Source organism: Oncorhynchus clarkii, chromosome 21, assembly GCF_045791955.1.
Source record: "Oncorhynchus clarkii lewisi isolate Uvic-CL-2024 chromosome 21, UVic_Ocla_1.0, whole genome shotgun sequence".
Taxonomy (NCBI): Eukaryota; Metazoa; Chordata; class Actinopteri; order Salmoniformes; family Salmonidae; genus Oncorhynchus; species Oncorhynchus clarkii.
Window position 1 is genome coordinate 35,655,163 of NC_092167.1, and position 26,302 is coordinate 35,681,464.

General features: G+C 46.6%; 1 protein-coding gene across 2 annotated transcripts in view; it reads right to left on the bottom strand.

The window, feature by feature from the left end:
- Positions 1-26,302, bottom strand: part of LOC139378973 (insulin receptor substrate 1-B) — an 83,922-nt gene that overhangs the window by 37,672 nt on the left and 19,948 nt on the right. For both annotated transcript variants that reach the window (XR_011628352.1, XM_071121629.1), the window contains exons 2-3: positions 9,767-10,071; positions 5,367-8,526 (exon numbers count right to left, since the gene is read on the bottom strand). Coding sequence is in view for 1 of the 2 variants with exons in the window: in XM_071121629.1 (XP_070977730.1) it covers positions 5,367-8,526; positions 9,767-10,071 (3,465 nt within the window). In the remaining variant the exon portion in view is untranslated. The remainder of the gene's footprint in view (positions 1-5,366; positions 8,527-9,766; positions 10,072-26,302) is intronic.

The window sequence follows — 26,302 nt, forward strand, 5'->3', positions numbered from 1 at the left end:
CAGATTCCTTTTCCTATCGCTTCCTCAAGGTGTCAACAGTCTTTAGACATAGTTTCAGGCTTTTATTTTGAAAAATTAGCGAGAAAGATAACATTGCGTCAGTGGATAGCTGGGTGTTCGCATGAGTTTTGCTTGCGCAACAGAGTGGGGCAGCCATTGTCTCTCCCTCTCCTATTGAAAAAGCGATTGTCCCGATTGATATATTATCGATTATATATTTTAAAAACAACCTGAGGATTGATTATAAAAAACGTTTGACATGTTTCTGTTGGCATTACGGATACTATTTGGAATTTTCGTCGGCGATGTCGTGACCGCTCAAGCCTGTGGATTTCTGAACATAACGCGCCAAACAAATGGAGGTATTTTGGATATAAAAGGAACATTTGTGTAACTGGGAGTCTCGTCAGTGAAAACATCCAAAGATCAAAGGTAAGCGATTAATTTTATTGCTTTTCTGATTTTCGTGACCAAGCTGCTTTGATGCTAGGTGTTCATAATGTTTTGTCTAGTGATCGATAAACTCACACAAACGCTTGGATTGCTTTCGCTGTAAAGCATATTTTCAAAATCTGACACGACAGGTGGATTAACAACAAGCTAAGCTGTGTTTTGCTTTATTGCACTTGTGATTTCATGAAAATTAAATATGTTTAGTAATTTTATTTGAATATGGCGCGCTGCAATTCAGCAGGTTTTTATGAAAATGATCCCGCTAACGGGATAGGGTGCGTCAAGAAGTTTTAAGGACAACAAAGTCAAGGTATTGGAGTGGCCATCACAAAGCCGTGACCTCAATTCCATAGAAAATGTGTGGGCAGAACTGAAAAAGTGTGTGCGAGCAAGGAGGCCTACAAACCTGACTCAGTTACACCAGCTCTGTCAGGAGGAATGGGCCAAAATTCACCCAACTTATTGTGGGAAGCTGTGGGAAGGCTACTCGAAACGTTTGACCCAAGTTAAACAATTTAAAGGCAATGCTACCAAATACTAATTGAGTGTATGTAAAATTCTGACCCACTGGGAATGTGATGAAATAAATAAAAGCTGAAATAAATCACTCTCTGCTATTATTCTGACATTTCACATTCTTAAAATAAAGTGGTGATCATAACTGACATAAGACAGGGAATTTTTATTAGGATTAAATGTCAGGAATTGTGAAAAACAGAGTTTAAATGTTTTTGGCTAAGGGGTATGTAAACTTCCAACTTCAACTGTATATCCCCCCACAAGCGGATTCCAAGACAGCCATCAAGAAACTTCACTGGACTTTATGCAAACTGGAAACCATATATCATGAGGCTGCATGTATTGTAGCTGGGGATTTTAACAAAACTAATCTGAGAACAAGGCTACCTAAATTCTATCAGCATATCGATTGCAGTACACAAGCGAGTAACCCACTCGACCACCGTCCATTTGTCAAATCTGACCATGATTTTATCTTGTTGCTCCCCTCGTATAGGCAGAAACTAAAAACAGGAAGCGCCCATGCTTAGGTCTATCCAACGCTGGTCTGACCAATCGGATTCCACACTTCACGATTGTTGTTTCGATCGTGTGGACTGGGATATGTTTCGGGTAGCCTCAGACAATAACATTGACGTATACGCTGACTCGGTGAGCAAGTTTATAAGGAAGTGTATAGGAGATGTTGTACTCACAGAGACTATTAAAACCTACCCTAACCAGAAACTGGGGATTGATGGCAGCATTCGCGCAAAACTGAAAGCATGTACCACCGCATTTAATCATGGCAAGGCGACTGGAAACATGACCGAATACAAACAGTGTAGTTATTCCCTCCGTAAGGTAATCAAACAAGCAAGACACATGTGGCAGGGTCTAAAGACAATCAAGGATTACTAAAAGAAAACTAGCCCCGTCGCAGACACCGACGTTTTGCTCCCAGACAAATGAAACAACTTCTTTGCACGCTTTGAGGACAATATAGTGCCACCGACACGGCCCGCTACCAAAGACTGTAGGCTCTCCTTCTCCATGGCCGACGTGAGTAAAACATTTAAACGTTTTAACCCTCGCAAGGCCACCGGCCCAGACGACATCCCTAGCCGCGTCCTCAGAGCATGCGCAGACCAGCTGTCTGATGTGTTAACGGACATATTCAATCAATCCCTATCCCATTCTGCTGTCCCCACATGCTTTAAGATGGCCACCATTGTTCCTGTTCCCAAGAAAGCTAAGGTAACTGAACTAAATGACTATCACACCATAGCACTCACTTCTGTCATCATGTAGTGCTTTGAGAGGCTAAAGGATCAAATCACCTCCACCCTACCTGTTACCCTAGACCCAGTCCAATTTGCTTACCACCCCAATATATCCACAGACAATGCAATCGCCATCACACTGCCATATCCCATCTGGAACAGAGGAATACCTATGTAAGAATGCTTTTCCTTTGACCACAGCTCAGCATTCAACACCATAGTGCCCTCCAAACTCATCATTAAGATTGAGACCCTGGGTCCCGACCCCGCCCTGTGCAACTGGGTCCTGGACTTCCTGACAGGCCGCCCCCCAAGTGGTGAAGGTAGGAAAAAACATCTCCACTTCGCTGATCCTCAACACTGGGGCCCCACAAGGGTGCGTTCTCAGCCCTCTCCTGTACTCCCTGTTCACCCATGACTGCGTGGCCATGCATGCCTCCAACTCAAGTTTGCAGACGACACAATAAGGAGAAGGTGAGGGCCCTCGGAGTGTGGTGTCAGGAAAATAACCTCTCAATGTCAGCAAATCAAAAGAGATGATTGTGGACTTCAGGAAACCGCAGAGGGAGCAGCCCCTATCCACACCAACGGGACATCAGTGGAGAAGGTGGAAAGTTCCTCGGTGTACATATCAACAACAAACTGAAATGGTCCACGCACACAGCCAGTGTGGTGAAGAAGGTGCAAGCCACTACCTGTTCACCCCACTTCCATCCAGAAGGCGAGGTCAGTACAGGTGCATCAAAGCGGGGAGCGGGAGACTGAAAAACAGCTTATATTTCAAGGCCATCAGATTGTTATACAGCCACCACTAGCACAGAGAGGTGGCTGCATACCTACCGACTTGATATCATTGGCCACTTTAATTAATGGAACACTAGTCACTTTAATAATGCCACTTTAAGAATGTTTACATATCTCACATTACTCATCTCATATGTATATACTGTATCCTTCACTATATATTCTTTACCATATATTGCATCTTAGCCGCTCTGTCACTGCTCATCCATATATTTTATACTCATATATTCTCATCCCATTCCTTTACTAGATTGTGTGTATTAGGTTTTGTTGTGGAATTGTTAGATATTACCTGTTAGATGCTGCTGCACTGTCGGATCTAGAAGCATAAGCATTTAGCCACACTGGATTCGAACCAATGCATGCTGCATTCTGTTGTTATGTGAACGATGGGCTGGGCCTTGGATACAGCCAGTATTGCGCCAAACGCGCATCACTCGTTCGTTACAGCCAGTAGTGATCCAACCCCCCCCACCCCACTTTTCGCATCGGATCTACACAAATCATCTATTTTGGATTCAAAACGGTGAATTTCGCCGAAAAGTGACTAGTTTGCATCTCTCACACACACACACACACAAGCTTGCCAGAAAAGAAATTCCCCACAATTACCATGGAGTTAGTTGACCAAACATTTTTAGGCCTAAATAAATGCACAGACGAAACGATTCATTGCTTCCAAACCGCGCCGTAGTCTAAGGATCAATCTGTACTTTTGGGTACTCCACAACATCTCTCATTCTATCTCTCTTTCATTAATTCTCTCTATCCTAGTTTCTTTCCTCTCTTCTCAATAAGAGGGGGGGACTCATCGTTCTGGGATGGAGCGAGACAATGTGAAAAAAGAGGAGAGAGAGATGGGGGGGAAAGAAGCGAAAGAAAGAGATTGTGAGAGTAAAGACAGTGAGGAGAGAAATAGAGAGCGAGAGACAGGGGAGAGTAAGTTAGAGGGAAAGGGAGAGAGAGAAAGAGAGTGAGTGAGTGACTGAATGAGTGACTGAGTGAGAGAGTAAGTTAGAGAGAGACAGGAGAGAGAGGAGAAAGACAGGAGAGTGTAAGTTAGAGAGAGAGAGACACCACGGCAGAAACACCCGAACAAAAGGGTCATTTATTGGAGGAAGAAAAAGGAGGAGGCGTAATAGACTGGAGGGATGAAGGGAGGAGGGGACACTGCACAGAGGCATTTGATTTGGGAGCAGTTTGCGGTAGTGAAACACTGGCCCCCTCTCAACATTCCCAGCCAACGTGTAACATTCTGCCCCACGCTGCCTCGCTGACGGGACCATGCTAACACGCACAGCCAGAGATTTCCCCAAAATACCTACTGTGGAGGCTAACTAACGGTGGTAACGTTCTCCATAAAGGCCCACTGTTTGAAGGCAAGCTAACGGTGCTAACAATCTCCATAAAGGCCCACTGTTTGAAAGCTAGCTAGCCCAGCGCGACTCAGCACTTCACTACCCAATCTGGTTTATAAATCCCCACTCAGGGTTTAACTGGGGTCTATTTAAATAGCAGACAGACTTCTCTAACGAGCCAATTCTGGCTAAGTCAGGGAAGACAGTGGCTTCGCTCAGAGAACATTTGTCTCCTACTCAGAGAACATGTTTGTCAGAAATTGAGCTAAGTGCAAGGAGTTATAAGCTACATCTATTTATTTAACCTTTATTTAACTAGGCAAGTCAGTTAAGAACAAATTCTTATTTTCAATGACAGCCTAGGAACAGTGGGTTAACTGCCTGTTCAGGGGCAGAACGACAGATTTGTACCTTGTCAGCTCGGGGATTTGAACTTGCAAACTTTCGGTTACTAGTACAATGCTCTAACCACTAGGCTACCCTGCCGTTCCCATGTCAGCTGGTGATATTGAGTGTGAGTCCAACTATTTACTTTTTTCCACATTTCCATTTTGAAGCCATTTCCTGCTAATAAACTTGCATAAATATGTACTAAGATAAAAACCGTATGTACTTAGCTAAAGATAGCAGACTCACCATATCTCTTCTCATTTAGGCGTAAATAGACAGTAACAAAGACCTGATTGGCGTGTGTGTGTGTGCTTGTGGTGCTTGCTGGGTAATCCAGCACCAGGTGGGCCTGCATATAAGCATAGATGGACAGAATCTGAAATGCCACCGTTTCATCTGAAAAATGTAGACAGTAGCAGCAGGAGACAGGAGAGAGATAGAGATGGGGGGGAGAGAAAGAGAGGGGCGGCATAGGAAGAGGAGCAGGAGCGCAACCAAAGCTGTACACAAAACATCACAGAGAGAGGACATTTAGACCTTCCCCCCAAACATGGCATAAGGAGTAGAAATTAACTCTCACCTGTACCGTCTTTGTTTCCGTTCGGATGCGTCCGCAGCTCTTCTGACTTGTAGAAGTCAATGCTGGCATAGGTGTTGAGGTTGGAGCCGCCACTACCCCCAATGCCTGCCCCGGACACCCCCACCCCGCCCCCCCCATTCAGTACGGACGAGTAGAGGCGAGGGGGGATAGCCTGTATGGTTGAGGACCCATCTAAGGCTGAATGAGTGCTCTCTTTGTTGGCCAAGTCCAAGTCTATGTAGTTAAGGCCTTGCTCCATGGACAAAGCCTGGGCAGCGGGTATGCCAGGCCCAGGGTGGAGGAACTGCGAGGGGAGATGCTCGGCCGACACTCCATTCCCCCACAGCATGCCCTCAAACCCAAGCCGGCGAGCCACGGCCTGGGCTTGCTCCGGGAAGAGAGAGGCAGCAGAGGAGGAGTTGGAGGAGGGGGGCGGGAGAGAGGGGGAGGCGAGGAAGGTTTCGGAGCAGTGGCGCCTGCGGCCCTGGGGGTCGGCCCGGATCACTTTAGCCCCGTGGTCCGGGTTGGGCCCAGGTTTAGGCAGGGGGAAGTCCAGGCCTAGGGTGACGACAGGGACTGGGGGATCGGGCCTGGCTGGGGAGGGGGCTTTGGGGAAGGTGTTGTTGGACGTGGAGCTGGGGACGGTGTTGTTTTTCAGGCTGAAGGCCATCTCTGTATAGTCCCCGCAGGAGGTAGGGGACTCTGATTGAGTCACCACTACATGGGTAGTCTGTCTGTTTGTCCTGGGCCCCGCTTCAGCACCCTCTGGCCCGCCTTGCTGCTGAAGGGCCACCCTGTACTCGTCGTGAGCCTTGGGGACCAGGATCATTGGAGGGGGCGTTGGTGGGGTGGGGAAGGTGGGGAAGCTCAGTGGTGTCAGGGAGAGGGGAGAGGGGGACGGTGAGGGCCGCAGGTCCATGTTGACATATTCTGAGGCGGATGGAGGGGTGAGGGGCATGATGGGGGTCTGGGGGGTGGAGGGGCTTCGGGGGAGGGGCAGGAACCCCCCCAGGCAAGAGGCAGGCCGGTGGGAAGGGTGCTGGCTGGAGCCGTGAGGCAGGGACAGCCCGTGTCTGAGTCCCCTCCCTCCCCCACCTCCTGGCCCCCCTCTGGCGCTTTGATCTCCCTTGAATTCAATGCTGACGTACTCCCCTGGGCTCTTTGGCTCCGGGGGGAGGGGGTTCTCACGGACCCTGGGGAGGGTGTTTGCTTTGGACACGTCCACAAACAGGCTGACAGGCCGGGTCCTGGGTCCCCCCTGCTGGCCCTGCTTGGGGGCTGCCCGTCTCTGCTGGAGGAGCCCCATGTCTTTAGAGTGAGCTCCCCCACCTGAGGACCCTGCTCCCTGGAGAGCCCTGTCCTCGTTCTCCCCTAGGCTCTCACTGCTGGCAGAGCTGGAGGAGTATGAGGACGAGGAGAGGGACAGGTGGCGACCTTGGACTGCACCCAAATTGGGGTCCTGACGAACCACTACCGCCCTGCCAACTCCTCTGACATCACTGCTCCCATTGGGCCTCCTGCCTCGGCCGGGACCGTCCTCAAAGTGTCCACCAGGTGGCGTGTGTTTGTAGGAGCGGGGCAGTGAGTAGTAGGAGTAGACCATCTTGGGGGCCTGCAGTGAGGGGTGGTGGTCTGTCTGAGGGGGTTGCTCGGGGGGAGGGGGGCTGCTGTTGGCCGAGCGGATGCTGATGGGAGACATGTTCATGTAGTCGCTGCCCGCCCGGCTGTCGGCGCTGCTGCTGTCCACCCAGGCCACACCTCCCAGGCAGCCACGCTGGTCCGGAGAGCAGCTGCTGTTGGGTGACATCATCATGTAGCCGTCGCCAGAGCCAGGAGGGGGCCGGATCTGCTGCGGGGGGGACACGCTGTTGTTAGGCGTCATGGCCATGTAGTCATCCGCTGGCTTGGACTCCGAGTCAGAGACGGAAAGCGAGTGGGTGAGGGAGACTGGAGGTTGGGTAACTCCTCCCGGTAGCATGGACATATAGCCGTTATCCCGCACTATACCTACACTACCAACCAACTCTACAGCCACGTCCAGGTATCCCCCTCCTCCCCCCCCTCCACCGGGGCTCATCTCAGAGTCTCTTTGTGAGGAGACGCAGGTGGTGAAGGAATCCCCGCTGGTGCTGCGGGACATGATGGCGTAGTCCGCCACGTCTTCATCCTGCTCCTCCTCCCCCCTGTGGGGTCGCGGGGCCAGGCGCTCCAGGGCCATGGGAGGCAGGGACGCCCGCTTGCTCAGCAACTGCCTCTCGGCTTCACATTCCCGGCTAGAGGAGCGCCGCAGGACCCTCCTGGTCTGGGGCTGGTGAGAAGGGGCTGAGCTGGATGCTCCGGCAGGCAGAGAGCCAGATGTTGGAGCTCCACCACCACCACGCTGGCCCATTAGGATGTAGTTAGCAGCCTCGTCGTCCAAGGATTGATAACGGCCTGACCTGGCTGACCCTCCTGGCATGTTGGGGGAGGGGGCAGAGTGCTCCCCAGGGCTGGAGCCGTACTCATCCGAGGAGCCATAATCGCTGGGGGAGCCCGACACGGAGGCGTTGTGGGAGTGGAGGCGGCTGTAGGCACCGGTCCCTGTTGCTTCTCCACCTCCTCCGGTTGCACCCACCACTACCCCAAACTCAGAGCAGTGGCTGGAGCTGGAGGACAAGCTAGGAGCTGGGGAGGGAGCTGGGGTGGAGATGGAGCGCATCAGGCTCAGGGAGTTGTTCTTGGTTGGGGTGGAGGCAGAACGGGCCAACTTAGACCTGAGGATGGGCGTGGTGGAGCAGGACCCATTGGTGGTAGGACTGCAACTCTGACCTACACCTCCGCACGCTCCCCCCACCCCTTCTTCTCCTTTACCCCCATCATTGGCTGTGCCTGACCTGGGGAAACTGTGGCGGGGTGTGGGTGATGCGTTTGCGCTGTTGCCGCCTGTTCCAGACCCTCCGGGCGGCTCGGTGCGAGGCCTACGGGTGAAGCCCACCTGGCTGGGGGGCGGGTTGGGATGGTGGCGTCGCGAGGGAACGCTGATGGGGTTGGAGGCGGTGGCTCCCCCACCTGGCCCAGAATTGGACTGTGACTTGCTGCGTTGGCGGAACTCCTCACTCAGGGCTTTCATGGCTTCCAGTAGGGTCTCATGCATGTTCTGGGCCACCACTGAGTCATCCACCTGCATGAGGCACAACACAGTCATACTCTATGTGTTAACAACCACATGTTCTAACTAACCACTAATCTACAATCTTAACATTTAACCCAGGGTTTCCCAATGGGCTGAATTTGGGCCGCCTACGTGATTTTATTTGTACCCCCAAGTTTTCTGAGCAAACCAAAGTACATATACAGTACCAGTCAGACATTTGGACACCTACTCATTAAACCTACTCATTTTTACTATTTTCTACATTGTAGAATAATAGTGAAGACATCAAAACTATGAAATAACGCATATGGAACCATGTAGTAACCAAGTGTTAAAGAAATCTAAATATATTTTTGATTTTAGATTCTTCAAAGTAGCCGCCCTTGATGACCTCTTGGCATTCTCTCAACCAGCTTCAAGAGGAATGCTTTTCCAACAGTCTTGAGGGAATTCACACATATGCTGAGCACTTGTTGGCTGCTTTTCCTTCACTCTGCGGTTCAACTCATCCCAAACCATTTCAAATGGGATGAGATCGGGTGATTTTGGAGGCCAGGTCATCTGATGCAGCACTCAATCACTTTCATTCTTGGTAAAATAGCCCTTACACAGCCTGGAGGTGTGTTTTGGTTCATTGTCCGGTTGAAAAACAAATGATAGTGGGACTAAGTGCAAATCAGATGGGATGATGCATTGTTGCAGAATGCTATGGAAGCCATGCTGGTTAAGTGTGCTTGATTTCTAAATAAATCACTGACAGTGTCACCAGCAAAGCACCCCCACACGATCACACCTCCTCCTCCATGCTTCACGGTGGGAACCACACATGCGGAGATCATCCGTTCACCTACTCTTCGTCTTACAAAGACACGGCGGTTGTAACCAAGTATCTCAAATTTGGACTCATCAGACCGAAGGACAGATTTCCACCGGCCTAATGTCCATTGCTAGTGTTTTTTTGGCCCAAGCAAGTCTCTTCTTCTTATTGGTGTAGTGGTTTCTTTGCAGCAATTCGACCATGAAGGCCTGAACAGTTGATGTTGTGTCTGTTACTTGAACTCTGTGAAGCGTTTATTTGGGCTGCAATTTGAGGTGAAGTTAACTCTAATGAACTTAACAAATTCCCTACTGTAACTTTTCCTTTGAATTTAGCCAACATCAAATGGTCATGCATCAGGAGGAATACACGGCTTGACTTAAATTCAAACCCCATAGCCATTCACAGCTGTAACCCCAGAGATTGGGCCTGTGTTACATTTCATCTCACCTGCATCCAGAATTCCCCGGGGCCCGTAACCGCAGAGCGACCAACCTCCACAAAGAAGAAGTTTTCGGAGTGACCGCAGCGGCGCACATTCATCAACTGCAGGACCACGGCGGCCGCATCAGAGTTGAGCTTGACAAAGTTGACCGTCTTGTCGGTCAGGCACAGCCGGTAGACACCCACCAGGTTCTTGGCCTGGCCCAGCCCTTTAGGCCACACCTTGACCTGCCACACCTCCTTGAAGGCAGGGCCTGGGGTGGGCACGCCGTAGTCCCCTCCAGCCACTGTGTCAGTAGTAGGCGTCTTACCTGGAAAGGAGGAGAGTGGGGAAGAGATGTATGAAGACCGAGAGAAGAGAGAGTTAAGGAAAAGTGTTTGAGAGGGCGAGAGAGAAATGGAACAAGAAAGATAAAGGATGAGGGACAGGTGGGTGGATAGAGGGATGGAAAGAGAGGGAGAGAGATCAGTTATTAATGTGGGTTGTGAGGAGGTTCACAAAGGAACAAAGTGGTAAATCACCAACGTTGTAAAGGACCAACATGTCCGTTGTGCATCAGTTGCCAGAGGGAATGTGAGGTGAAAGCACTATTTACGTAGCCCACGAGAACAAGCCTCTGCCATTATGCAAGCTCTGCTGATATCGAGCTTTTTTAGCAAATTCTGAACAATCCGCTTTTCAGGCGAGCATGCAGTGGCTTGCGAGTCCCGCTCTCCCTGCACCTACATGTTCCAACTCGGTGGCCACACACATACACACGGAAAATTCAAACTGTTGATGATTCAAACACTTCAAAAGGACAATGACTATGAAAAAAAAGAAAACTTGTGAAAATAATTTAACTGACACTGCAACAGATACCATCTATCCCACAAATCTGGGGCCCTTATGCAGAGTTCTTTCAATATACTTGGTTGGTGTTTGCAGGTTTGAGACATTCTGAATACATTAGAACCCTATAGCTAATTTACTGTATAGAGTTGAGTTGCAGTATGAAGACACTAATTTACAGGTCATTCACCGTATAGAGAAGACCACACAATTATTGAGACTGAGCTCACCTGGTCTGATAGGGAACAATGACGTCCTCTGTCAATATCAATGGTATGCACCTGATTAATAACTGCTTTCATAGATAAGAATGGGGTCAATGATTCCTTCACTGACCCACACACACTGAAACTATACGATTAGACTACTAGCTCATACAGGCACCTCTGACAACTTCACCTTAATAGAAGAGAACCTCCACTCTTCCATAACCTCCAACATTATTATCAGACTTGAGCGTGTGCATGTGTGTGTGTGTTCATGTACTTCCATGAAGTGGCATTGCCTTGTCTTCTGGATAGTAGAGACTCAATTAGGTGCACGGAAACTTGGCCCTCTGTGTGTGTGTGTGTGTTTGTTCCTCTGCCTCTACCGTGCCTTCTCTTCAACCCAACAATCACAACCATATATATACAAAAACCTTCGGCACGAACGCACAACGACATACTCAACCTCCGTTATGACTAACTTTTCCACAACCGTTTCCAAAACATTTAGTTGCGGTCGCAGTATGGGGAACCTGCCTGTCTGTTCTTCTGGCTCTCTTACAACTAAATGAATGATGAACCAGAATAGCTGTTGTTTTCTGTTAGAGTCTATGCCAGTGGCTTAGACAGTAGACCAGCGGCTGTGTATGAGGCACGTCCCCTACATTAGATGAGTCACTCTTGGGCCACACATGACTATTTAATGGGCCGCTGTGTGTGTGTGTGTGTGTGTGTGTGTGTGTGTGTGTGTGTGTGTGTGTAGTCCTGTCTTGCCAGCTGCCTTTGGATTTACTAAAAGGATAGAGATGCTTTTGCGATTTTGCGGCAAAGGGACTGAGAAAGATGAGGGAACGCAGACAGGAAATAAAACATCCTTGAGAAAAAATGAAGGGAGAAGAGAAAAAAATGTAAAGAAAGAATTTATGAAATCAGAGGAATGAAAAGAGGAAGACTTTCTAGATGGTACTGACTGGCATTGAACAAGACTCAATAATAATGGAATTAAAAATATATCCCCTTCCTTCCCTTACACTTCTTCTCTGCTTTTCTTTCAGTATCAAGGCTACCTTACCATTTCCCTCCTGGTCACCGTCTTACCATCCCACTCCACTCTACTGTCCATCCTTCCCACACAAGGCCTCAGATCCCTATGCCAAATACTGCTCAACCAAGTATTTATTTTCTCCTAGAAAACTCCTCAGCTATTTGTGAAGCAGGTCTGTGTTTGTTATGAAACCATTGTTAGAAATCAGCTGTGCGTCGTGAATGCCACTTCAACACTCAAAAACCCGACAAACTCCTTCTTTGATCTTGGGTCTCGCAAGGCCACCGTTTCCCCTCCTACACCTGCTAATGAGACGCACGCACGGATCCATGTGCACCTTCTGCAGCAATCAGAGCAGCCGAAAACCTCAGTAGCACTGGTACCCTTTCTGTTGAAATTATCATAAAGTGACCAAATAGGCTATATCCATCTAACGTTACATAAGAGGGAGGTGGATTTGATATTACACAGAAGTGTGTGAATTATAGATGTGACTGGTGCTTCCTCCAAGGGACCTTTCCCTGGCAGAGTAGTGCTAACAGAGCCAGTGGTGGAGAAGGAGCAGGGTTTTAGCTCACGCAATGCAAAGCCAGTGAGGTAACCGTACAGTCAAGTCCAGCACACAGACCAGGGATGGACCACCAGCATGAAGTCACCTGGATATTAAGGTGACAAATGGAAAATGTTTCCAAAAACGGCTTTCCATCAAGTTCTACCTTCCTCATTCATAGGCTAAATCTCAAACCGAACACTTGGCCCCTAAGCTGTTTATCAAGTGCCACTTGCTGTTGTGTTCAATAGTGATCACTTGAGTCTTCAAGTGTTTTGGCCAAAATGAGCAATGAGACGATGCGTACTTGACGTCACAACTGCCACTTATCAATATTCCAAAAGCGCGCATGCCATTGTGTACCGCTGCCTGTCTTGTGCATGACTCGCTCGCTATGAAACATGGGCACTGGGGCAGACAGACTCATACTCTGATACAGTAAGAAAGTTGACAAAAAGGCATCTCTACTCCTACACAAAATATGTGTATCGGTCGCCAGTGATTTCATCAGCTGATTTAGCTTGTTGTAGCTTGCCTGCTGCTGGCTAGTTTCACGAAGGATACATATCTCCTTACAGCTTTGATGCGTTTGTTAATTGTTTCATTTAAAATGTTCCCTTTATGATGATGATTGGGACCTGTTAGTGGTAGTTTTGTGATAAATGCACTAAAAAAAAGCTTTTGGTTAGGGATTTATTTAATGTCCCAATGTTGTCTTAACGTTTAAACGTTCACACCCATAGATAGATAACACTGCAAACGAGCTCAGCCCTCACACACAGTGATCATTTATTAAGCCCTCAGCAGCAGTCTTGATGATTCATAAGAAAAGATTATGGCAATAATAGTCAAAGTGACATTGTGCACCTGGACTACATTGAGCACCTCTCTGGGTGAACAGTAAGACGGTTCATGTTCGCATGACAACCATAAGGCAACTTTATTGCAATATTCAGCTTCACATGGCTTTTCCACGTGGTTAGTCAGTGGCTACAGCCAACCACAGTATGAATAGAACACTTTCTACTCTTCATGTAGCCTATCATTACTGTATTTCAACCTTACTGCAACATTCCAATCCCAAACATGTTATTAATGGCTGTAAATGTCTGCAGTTTTAAACACACACACACACACACACACCTCTATTCATACAAGATAAGTAATTTATTACAACCTTATTATAACCTAACTACAACCTTACCACAACATTCTGCTTCACATGTGGCAAGTCTACAGCCAACTGCAGTGTGAAGTCCAGCACACACACACACACACACGTCTCTATTCATACATACTTTATTTACTGTACCTTTTGTCCCCTCCCCTTGAGACAAATATTACCATATAGACTAATCTCTCTTGCTGGGCCTCTCTCCACAGGCCATTAGATATGACTTAGGGCATTGGCGCCAAAGCACCACGGTATTTTCCCAGCCTCTTTATCCAGGTCAGCTTTTATTGGGGGCCATAACAGCTGCTTGTCCTTTGCCCATGAACCTGCGGGGCTGCTAGCTGTGTGTGCTAGCTGGCTAATGGGATATTGACGAGCCCTTTCCATTAGCGATGACCGGAGTGTGACCTAGTGATAACTGTTATCACACACTGGCTAGGCTACCCTGTTAAATGAAGGTCAACGGTATGGACATGATAGCCAGCAGCATACCACCCTGCATACATACGACTGCTGGCATTCTTCTCAAGATAAGCAGGGTTGGTCCTGGTCAGTCCCTGGATGTGAGACCAGATGCTGCTGGAAGTGGTGTTGGAGGCCCAGTAGGAGGCACTCTTTACTCTGGTCTAAAAAAATACACTGCTGTGTGTAGGGTCCCATCTTTCGGATGGGACGTTAAATGGGTGTCCTGACTCTCTGAGGTCATTAAAGATTCCATGGCACTTATCGTAAGAGTAGGGGTGTTAACCCTGGTGTCCTGGCTAAATTCCCAATCTGGCCCTCAAACCATCATGGCTACCTAATCATCCCCAGTTTACGATTGGCTCATTCATCCCCCTTCTCTCCCCTGTAACTATTCCCCAGGTCGTTGCTGAAAATGAGAACGTGTTCTCAGTCAACTTACCTGGTAAAATAACAGATAAATAAATAAAATACAGTGGAGTAGCCCTTAGTTGTGAAGTAGAGTATATGTGTTGGTATGGTAGGTGTTAATACATCATGAAGTGAAGGTGAGGATGAAGTTTTATTTGACCAGAAACAAGCTTTAGGTTAAATTAAAACCTCTTATTGTAAGTGTGATACATTTATGAAGTAGGAAACAGTTACGAGTTGGGATACATTTGTAAGGTAGGACATATTTGTTATGTAGTGTGTGGTTGGCTATAGGGTTTAATGTGTATTATGTGGGCTTAGTTTACACAATACACAGAGCACATAGTATACAGTCTGTGGGGAGATGGTTGAAGATGATCCGAGATGAATCTACTGTTGATAGAGCGGTGAAATCAAACACTTCTCAGGCTAGCGAGTTACCGTCTTTTGCCTTTCATGGATTCACTTTATGTGGAGTTTACATTCCAATCTCATCAAATTAATGGCGGGGCACGACCTCTGTGAGTGCTAGGCAAAATCTTCCCGATACATTTCTGGGTCTTAAACAAAACAGGGTAAATCAGAGAGTCACATAATTGAAGTTTATGGCAAATTTTATAAAACTTTGCCTATCTCTTAGTTGAAGCACTTAGTAAATCACTGAAAGTTAGAGCTGGCATTAAAATAGCCTTTTCCAACTAGATCTCGTTTCAAGCTGTTGCCCACGGTGCCCTAGCACAAGGTACAGCTGTGTAGTGCTACGGCAAACGGCAAAATGTGCACCATGGGGGGGGCTACAACAAGCTGGACGTCTGAGGCCTAAATACCCATTATTTATCTCGCCTGCTTGGCTATACCCCCTTGACTCCAGCTTGAGTTACCAGTGGGGAGAGACACAGGACAGCTGTGTCCAGTGTGTTATGTAAGCCACCCAGAGGCAATAAAACCTTGGGTCCCCCCAAAAAGCATACCAAGATGGCGCCGAAGAAAATGGCTGACATCTTACATTCTCACAATCAATTATGCTATTTTGTACGGTTTTTGCATAACTTATTTTATATCTTATTGTGTACATAATGTTGCTGCTATCGTCTCTTATTCTGGACATCAGAACAGCGATTACGCACCGCGGACTGGAATAAACTTTTTCCTTTAACGAGTCCGACGAGAAGAATGTCCTGCTTTCACTGGAACAGGCCCAGATCCACGCCTTTTGCGTGAAGAAAAGATGCAGGAAAATTGGCCACCGTAGAAGAGCGAGTAAACTCCCAATGCCATCCGTTCTGCTTGCTAAAGTGCAATCATTGGAAAATAAAATTGATGACCTACGATTAACATTACCCTACCAACGGGAAATCAAAAACTAACATCTTATGTTTCACCGAGACGTGGCTGAATGACGATACGGACAATATAGAGCTAGCGGGATTTTCCATGCACCGGCAGAACAGAGACTTATACTTATTTTCCACCATAATTTGCAAATAAATTCATTAAAAATCCAACAATGTGATTTTCTGGATTTTTTTTCTCATTTTGTCTGTCATAGTTGAAGTGTACCTATGATGAAAATTACAGGCCTCTCTCATCTTTTTAAGTGGGAGAACTTGCACAATTGGTGGCTGACTAAATACTTTTTTGCCCCACTGTATCTGGAGAGACCTGAAAATAGCTGTGCAGCGATGCTCCACATCCAACCTCTCAGAGCTTGAGAGGATCTGCAGAGAAAAATGAGAGAAACTCTCCAAATAGAGGTGTGCCAAGCTTGTAGCATCATCAAATCAAATGTTATTTGTCACATACACATGGTTAGCAGATGTTAATGCGAGTGTAGCGAAATGCTTGTGCTTCTAGTTCCGACAATGCAGTAATAACCAACGAGTAATCCAACCTAACAATTCCACAACTACTACCTTATACACAAGTGTAAAGGGATAAAGAATATGTACATAAAGATATATGAATGAGTGATGGTACAGAACGGCATAGGCAAGATGCAGTAGATGGTATCGAGTACAGTATATACATATGAGATGAGTAATGTAGGGTATGTAAACAAGGTGGTATAGTTTAAAGTGGCTAGTGATACATGTATTACATAAATATGCAGTAGATGATAGAGTACAGTATATACATATACATATGAGAAATGTAGGGTATGTAAACATTATATTAAGTGGCATTGTTTAAAGTGGCTAGTGATACATTTTTTTACATCAATTTCCATCAATTGCCATTATTAAAGTGGCTGGAGTTGAGTCAGTATGTTGGCAGCAGCCACTCAATGTTAGTGGTGGCTGTTTAACAGTCTGATGGCCTTGAGATAGAAGCTGTTTTTCAGTCTCTCGGTCCATGCTTTGATGCACCTGTACTGACCTCGTCTTCTGGATGATAGCGGGGTGAACAGGCAGTGGCTCGGATGGTTGTTGTCCTTGATGATCTTTATGGCCTTCCTGTGACATCGGCTGGTGTAGGTGTCCTGGAGGGCAGGTAGTTTGCCCCTGGTGATGTGTTGTGCAGACCTCACTACCCTCTGGAGACGGTTGTGGGCGGAGTAGTTGCCGTACCAGGCGGTGATACAGCCCGACAGGATGCTCTCGATCGTGCATCTGTAGAAGTTTGTGTGCTTTTGGTGTCAAGCCGAATTTCTTCAGCCTCCTGAGGTTAAAGAGGCGCTGCTGCTCCTTCTTCACAACGCTGTCTGTGTGGGTGGACCAATTCAGTTTGTCCATGATGTGTACGCCGAGGAACTTAAAACTTACTACTCTCTCCACTACTGTCCCATCGATGTGGATAGGGGGAGGAGTGCTTGACCACGCAGTCGTGGGTGAACAGGGAGTACAGGAGAGGGCTCAGAACGCACCCTTGTGGAGCCCCAGTGTTGAGGATCAGCGGGGTGGAGATGTTGTTAACTACCCTCATCACCTGGGGGCGGCCCGTCAGGAAGTCCAGTACCCAGTTGCACAGGGCGGGGTCGAGACCCAGGATCTCGAGCTTGATGATGAGTTTGGAGGGTACTATGGTGTTAAATGCTGAGCTGTAGTCGATGAACAGCATTCTCACATAGGTATTCATCTTGTCCAGATGGGTGTAAGTGTGGTTGCGAATGCGTCGTCTGTGGACGGAAGGTAATGCTAGGGGGCGGTAGTCGTTTAGCTCAGTTACCTTAGCTTTCTTGGGAACAGGAACAATGGTGGCCCTTTTGAAGCATGTGGGAAGAGCAGACTGGGATAAGGATTGATTGAATATGTCTGTAAACACACCAGCCAGCTGGTCTGCGCATGCTCTGAGGACGCGGCTGGGGATGCTGTCTGGGCCTGCAGCCTTGCGAGGGTTAACACGTTTAAATGTTTTACTCACGTCGGCTGCAGTGAAGGAGTCCGCAGGTTTTGATAGCGGGCCGTGTCAGTGGCACTGTATTGTCCTCAAATGAGCAAAAAGGTTATTTAGTATGTCTGGGAGCAAGACATCCTGGTCCGCGACGGGGCTGTTTTTCTCATACCCAAGAAGGCTTGAGGATGTAATCTCTGCCAAAAGTGCTTAAACAAAGTACTGAGTAAAGGGTCGGAACACATATGTCAATGTGATATTTTTGTTTTTCATTTTCTATAAAATTTGCAAAAAAAATCTAAAAACCTATTTTTGGTTTGTCATTATGGGGTATTGTGTGTAGATTGATGAGGGGGAAAAAACAATTAAAAACATTTTCGAATAAGGCTGTAATGTAACAAAATGTGGAAAAGGTCAAGGAGTCTGAATACACTGTATATACAGAGTAAACCAAACATTAAGAACACCTTCCTAATATTGAGTTGCACCAGCCTCTTTTGCCCTCAGAACAGCCTCAATTGGTAGGGGCATGGACTCTTCAAGGTGTCGAAAGCGTTTCACAGGGATGCTGGCCCAAGTTGACTCCAGTGCTTCCAAACAGTTGTGTCAAGTTGGCTGGATGTCCTTTGGCTGGTGGACCATTCTTGATACACACGGGAAACTGTTGAGTGTGAAGAACCCAGTAGCGTTGCAGGAGATGAGGAGATGATTGTGGACTTCAGGAAACAGCAGAGGGAACACCCCCCTATCCACATCGATGGAACAGTAGTGGAGAGGGTAGCAAGTTTTAAGTTCCTCGGCATACACATCACAGACAAACTGAATTGGTCCACTCACACAGACAGCATTGTGAAGAAGGCGCAGCAGCGCCTCTTCAACCTCAGGAGGCTGAAGAAATTTGGCTTGTCACCAAAAGCACTCACAAACTTCTACAGATGCACAATCGAGAGCATCCTGGCGGGCTGTATCACCGCCTGGTATGGCAACTGCACCGCCCTCAACCGTAAGGCTCTCCAGAGGGTAGTGAGGTCTGCACAACGCATCACCGGGGGCAAACTACCTGCCCTCCAGGACACCTACACCACCCGATGTCACAGGAAGGCCATAAAGATCATCAAGGACATCAACCACCCGAGCCACTGCCTGTTCACCCCGCTATCATCCAGAAGGCGAGGTCAGTACAGGTGCATCAAAGCTGGGACCGAGAGACTGAAAAACAGCTTCTATCTCAAGGCCATCAGACTGTTAAACAGCCACCACTAACACTGAGTGGCTGCTGCCAACACACTGACACTGACTCAACTCCAGCCACTTTAATAATGGGAATTGATGGGAAATGATGTAAATATATCACTAGCCACTAGCCTTTAAACAATGCTACCTTATATAAATGTTACTTACCCTACATTATTCATCTCATATGCATACGTATATACTGTACTCTATATCATCGACTGTATCCTTATGTAATACATGTATCACTAGCCACTTTAAACTATGCCACTTTGTTTACATACTCATCTCATTTGTACATACTGTACTCGATACCATCTACTGTATCTTGCCTATGCTGCTCTGTACCATCACTCATTCATATATCCTTATGTACATATTCTTTATCCCCTTACACTGTGTACAAGACAGTAGTTTTGGAATTGTTAGTTAGATTACTTGTTATTACTGCATTGTCGGAACTAGAAGCACAAGCATTTCGCTACACTCGCATTAACATCTGCTAACCATGTGTATGTGACAAATAAAATTAGATTTGATTTGAGTTCTTGACACAAACCGGTGCCTACTACCATACCCAATTCAAAAGGCACTTCAATATTTTGTCTTGCCCATTCACCCTCTGAATGGCACACATACTCAATCCATGTCTTAATTGTCTTAAGGTTTAAAAATACTTATTTAAACCTGTCTCCTCCCCTTCATCTACACTGATGTAGAAGTGGATTTAAACGAGTGACATTTTGAGGGATACACTTGGTCAGTCTGTCATGGAAAGAGCATGTGTTCATAATGTTTTGTACGTGATTGTATCCCAATGTGTAATCAAGGTTTATTTTTGTTAAATACTATATCTGTTTATGCAGTGTACCAAATTATCTACAACTATATTCCGGACCCGACCATCCGCTCAAGAAAAAAAACATCTAGCGGCTGAGAGTAATTGGGGACCCTGGCTTTAACTCTTATGACGAACCCATTGACCTGGTCCTGCAACAGAGGGGTGAGCTGGTGGTTATATAATGCACTATCAACTAGCAAATCAATATCACCATAAAAAGGTTTCTATTCGCATAAACCTCAGCTCAGTGTGGCATATGGACACTCACCGACTAGCTCGATTGCGTTTCTCTCTGCCTTTCCTTCATGTAAATCAAATTACGGGTCCACTTATTGACTATCCTTAGGATAAATTGTGCTTGTTGCAAATATAACATGCATATGAAGCAGGCTTTAAATTGATCTCTCTTAAGTCTACAAGACTTAAGGTTGATATTTTACAGTAGTTGACTGTTGAACATGGAGCTATTGCGCAACAGGAGATCTGCCCACCCAGCAAGACTGTCTAGCCCCATGTTAAATGAAATTACAGGGTGTTAATGGTGTAAACTATTTTCTGCATAGGAAACGACCTTGCTGAGGCCCTGTGGCTGTGGTTGAAGGGAAAAGGAGGAGGAGGGAGGGAGGATCCAGCACCCGGCTAGATGGGGCTGGCTGGCTTCTGATCCAACTCGCATCGCTCACTTGGTTTGCGTCCCAAATGGTGCTCCATTCCTTATATAGTGCACTACCTTTGGCAAGGTTCCATAGGGCTCTGGTCAAAAGTAGTGCACTGGATAGGGTTCCATTTGGGACACCACCCCTGGGTCTTAGCGGCTAAAATAGCGCTAGGCTAGCTCCAGTGGCTGTTCACACCCACACCATCCGGTTGTCCCGTCAGGCAACGCCACGTCGGGCTGACTCAGAGACAATAATTACTGTCTAATTAGGGAGATGAGCAGCGGTTTAATGTTTAATCGCCTCTCCGGCCCGGTCGGCCACAGGTGAGAACCAGATGACTGGATGACTGGGAGACTGACTGACAGGTGCTGGGAACACTACTACACTACAACCATGAGACAAGTGTATCCTCATGGGTGAAGTGGCCTCTTGACTTGCACGGATATGGAGTCAGAGTATGAGACAACAGTAATTTCCATTATAGTGTGAAAATGGGAAAACTGACTGTAGATCAGAGCTGACTTGAGGTTAGTGTATCAAACATCAGCTAATATGACTGTGTTTTATGAGGCGAAAACGGAAAACTCACTTTAAATCAGAGCTTAGTAACGGACTTGGAAGGGCCTTTGTTCTGGATTGTGGCTTGCTGGTCAAGTTTGACACTATACTTTAATGAGCGGTTTGCCTCCTAGTGTGTGTGTGTGTGTGTGTGTGCACACACCTGCCGCCTGGGTAGTCACTGTAGTCTATTTTCTTACCAGTTTAATATTTTTTTTTTCCATTTTGTTCCACTTTTGAGTCATTAGCCTGTTTTTTTGTTGTTGCTTTTGACCATAGATATCTCGGCTATAATGACCACAGAGTAAATGTACCTCCAAACTCAGACCTTTAGGTTTAAGCTGGGAGGCATAATGTGGTTAAGTATGGGACATTTGGCGTGTCATGCACTCTGTGATTAGGAAAGTAATGAAAGGTGCAAGACATGAAATTCGGAGAGGGGGTTGATAGAGCTTTCTCAGGATAGGGGGAGACTTTTTAGGGGAGGGACAGTTATATACATTGTAATTTTCATGGACAACTGTGTCTAGCAGCTTGATCATCATGATACTTTTACAGGCATGATTTATGGTAAGTATACTTGAAACTTGTATCTCATTATGGTAAGTTGTGAAATAAGTATATTAAGTTATAATCGTAAGGGCTTAGCATATAATAAGATGATCAGGCTTTACCGGGCTAAAACAGAATGAATATATACCGAATAAAAATATAAAACACAACAATTGTTTGTTTTGTACTGAATTACAGTTTATACAAGGAAAACAGCCATGGGTGAGTTTTTCCCCACAAAAGGGCTTAATTATAGACAGAAATACAGAGGCGGCTTATGGTAGAGAAATTAACATTAAATTATCTGGCAACAGCTCTGGTGGACATTCCTGCAGTCAGTATGCCAATTGCACGCTCCCTCAAAACATCTGTGGCATTGTGTTGTGTGACAAAACCCCTCTGCAGCATTTGACACTGTCGGTTATAAGATTTTAACTGACCTTGCCTGGTTCCAATCCCATCTATCTAATAGACAACAATTTGTCTCCCTTGGCAACTACAGGTCTCCCCCAGACCCTGTATCACCAGATGTCCGACAAGGCTGAGTGTTAAGTCCATTACTGTTTAGTATGCTACCCCTTGGTCAGATCATCTGTCAATTCGGAGTCAGATTTCACTGTTATGCAGATGACACACAAATCCACAACCACACAAAACCCATTCTGGCACCCCCCTTTGTTGTTGACTGTCTCCGTGAAGTGAAAACTTGAATGAGCAATAACTTCTTAAAACTAAATGACGACAAAACAGAGATCATGCTCATGGACCCGAACTCCCTCATCAAGAAACTGGGTCAGCTCAACATGAGAATCGACAGCTGCAACATTCACTCCAACTTCATAGGCAGGAACCTTGGTGTTATATTTGACTCCACTCTGTGGTTTGAACCCCATATCCAGAACATAACCAACTTGGCCTTCTTCCACCTTAAAAAGAAAATCTCACGACTCAGACCCTCTCTCACTGACCCCACTACTGAAACCCTCATTCACACCTTTGTTTTATCACACCTGGACTACTGCAACGCCATTCTCAAATCAAATAAATCTAAATGTATTTGTCACATGGGCCAAATACCACCGGTGTAGACTTTACAGTGACATGCTTGCTTATGAGCCCTTCCCAACAATGCAGAATTTAAAAATATATACAGGGAGTACCAGTACCAGATCAATGTGCAGAGGTACGAGGTACTTGAGGTAAACATGTACACGAAGGCAGGGTAAAGTGACTAGGCATCAGGATAGATAATAATAATAGTAAAATAAAGAACAGAGAAGCAGCAGCATATGATGAGTGTAAAAGTGTGTGTGTAATGTGTATGTGTGTTGTGTCGGTCTGTGTGTGTGTGCGAATGTGAATGTCTGTGGAGTTTGTGTGGGAGTGTCAAGGTAGTGTGTGTGTGTGTGTGTCTATAAACTCAGCAAAAAAAGAAAACATTCCTTTATCAGGAACCTGTCTTTCAAAGATAATTTGTAAAAAGTTTCCCATGCTTGTTCAATGAACCATAAACAATTAATGAACATACACCTATGGAACGGTCGTTAAAACACTAACAGCTTACAGACGGTAGGCAATTAAGGTCACAGTTATGAAAACTTAGGACACCATATAGGCCTTTCTAATGACTCACACACCAAAAGAAAGATGCCCAGGGTCCCTGCTCATCTGCCTGAACATGCCTTAGGCATGCTGCAAGGAGGCATGAGGACTGCAGTTGTGGCCAAAGCAATAAATTGCAATGTCTGTACTGTGAGACGCCTAAGTCAGCGCTATAGGGAGACAGGACGGACAGCTGATCGTCCTCGCAGTGGCAGACCACGTGTAACACCTGCACAGGATCGGTACATCCGAACATCACACCTGCGGGACAGGTACAGGATGGCAACAACAGCTTCCCGAGTTACACCAGGAACGCACAATGGTACCCTTCCTGCAGGCTCATCCTGACATGACTCTCCAGGATGACAATGCCACCAGCCATACAGCTCGTTCTGTGCATGATTCCCTGCAAGACGGGAATGTCAGTGTTCTGCCATGGTCAGCGAAGAGCCTGGATCTCAATTCCATTGAGCACGTCTGGGACCTGTTGGATTGGAGGATGAGGGCTGGGGCCATTCCCCCCAGAAATATCTGGGAACTTGCAGGTGCCCTGGTGGAAGAGTGGGGTAACATCTCACAGCAAGAAATGGCAAATCTGGTGCAGTCCGTGAAGAGGAGATGCACTGCAGTACTTAATGCAGCTGGTGGCCACACCAGATACTGACTGTTACTTTTGATTTTGACCCCCCCTTTGTTCAGGGACACATTATTCCATTTCTGTTTGTCACATGTCTGTGTAACTTGTTTAGTTTATGTCTCAGTTGTTGAATCTTATGTTCATACAAATATTTACACGTTAAGTTTTCTGAAAATAAACACAGTTGACTGTGAGAGGACGTTTATTTTTTTGCTGAGTTTATATGGTTTGTATATATAGTCTAGTGAGTAGAGTCAGTGCAAGATAGTCGGTGCAGACAGTTTGGGTACCATTAATTTACTATTCAGCAGTCTGGCTATTTAGCAGTCTTATGGCTTGGGGGTAGAAACTGTCTTGGAGCCTGTTGGTCCGAGAGCCGATGCTCCAGTACTGTTTGCCAGACGGCAGTAGTGAACAGTCTATGGCTTGGGTGGCTGAAGTCTTTGGCAATTTTTCGGGCCTTCCTCTGACACCGCCTGACATAGAGGTCCTGGATAGCAAGGAGCTCGGCCCCAGTGATGTACTGGGCTGTCTGCACCACTCTCTGTAGCGCTTTGCGGTTAGGGGCGGTGCATTTGCCACTACCAAGCAGTGATGCAGCCAGTCAAGATGATCTTGATGGTGGAGCTGTAAAACCTTTTTAGGATCTGAGGGCCCATGACAAATGTTTTTAGCCTCCTGAGGGGGAGGAGACACCGCCGTGCCCACTTCATAACTGTGCGGACCATGTTAGGGCCATGTTAGGTCCTTAGTGAAGTGTGCGCCAAGGAACTTTTAACTCTCGACCTGCTCCACAACAGCCCGTTGATGTGGCATGTTCTCCACTCTTTCTCCTATAGTCCACAATCAGCTCCTTGGTCTTACAGACATTGAGGGAGGAGGTTGTCCTGGCACCACACAAGTTTCTGACCTCCATGTAGGCTGACTCATCACCGTGTTGTCAGCAAACTTGATGATGTTGTTGGGAGTCGTGAGTGGCCACAGTCATGGGTGAACAGGAGGGGACTAAGCACACACCCCTGACGGGCCCCCATGTTGAGAGTCAGCATGGCGGAGCTGTTCTTGCCTACCCTCACCACAGCATACAGTTGCAGAGGAAGAGGTTCAGTCCCAAGGTCCCTAGCTTGGTGATGAGCTTGGAGGGTACAATGGTGTTGAACGCTGAGCTGTAGTCTATGAACAGCATGCTCACATAGTTATTTCCCCTTTTGTCCAGTTGGGAGAGGGCAGTGTGAAGCGCAATTAAGATTTCGTCATCTGTAGATCTGTTAGGGCGGTATGCAAATTGAAGTGGGTCTAGGGCATCTGGGATGATGGTGTTGATGTGTGTCATGACCAGCCTTTCAAAGCACTTCACAATTACAGATGTGAGTGCTATAGGGCAATAGTCATTTAGGCAGGTTGCCTTGGAGCTCTTGGGAACAGAGAATGGTGGTCAACTTGAAACATGTTGGGATTATAGACTGGGACAAGGATAGACACTTGCCAGCTGGTCTGAGCATGCTTTGAGAAAACGCCCTGGTGTCCTGTCTGGCCCAGAGGCCTTGTGATTGTTAATCTGTTGAAACGTGGAGAGCGAAATCACAGTCACCTGAAAAAAAGGGGCTTTCACACAAGGCACAGTGTTATATTCCTCGAAGTGAACATTAAAGGCATTTACACTGAACAAAAATAAACTCAACACGCAACAATTTCAAAGTTACAGTCCATATGAAGAAATCAGTCAATTTAAATAAATGAATTGGGCCCTAATCTATGGATTTCACATGACTGAGAATACAGATAGGAATCTGTTGGTCACAGAAAAGGTAGGGGCGTGGATCAGAAGACCAGTCAGTATCTGGTGTGACCATCATTTGCCCCATGCAGTGCAACACATCTCCTTCACATAGAGTTGATCAGGCTGTTGATTGTAGCCTGTGGAAAGTTGTCCCACTCCTCTTCAATGGCTGTGTGAAGTTTCTGGATATTGGTGGGAACTGGAACACGCTGTCGTTCATGTCTGTAAAAAAGCATTCCAGGTGAAGCTCGTTGAGAGAATGCCAAGAGTATGCAAAGCTGTCATCAAGGCTAAGGGTGGCTACTTTGAAGAATCTCAAATATATTTTTATTTGTTTAATACTTTTTTGGTTTCTACATGATTCCATGTATGTTATTTCATAGTTTTGACCCCTCCTGTCTCAGCCTCCAGTATTCATGCTGCAATAGTTTGTGTCGGGGGGCTAGGGTCAGTCTGTTATATCTGTATTTCTCCTGTACTATCTGGTGTCCTGTGTGAATTTTACTATTCTCCCTCTAATTCTCTCTCTCTCTCTCTCTGAGGACCTGAGCCCTAGGACCATGCCTCAGGACTACCTGGCCTGATGACTACTTGCTGTCCCCAGTCCACCTGGTAGTGCTGCTGCTCCAGTTTCAACTGTTCTTCCTGCGGCTATGAAACCCTGACCTGT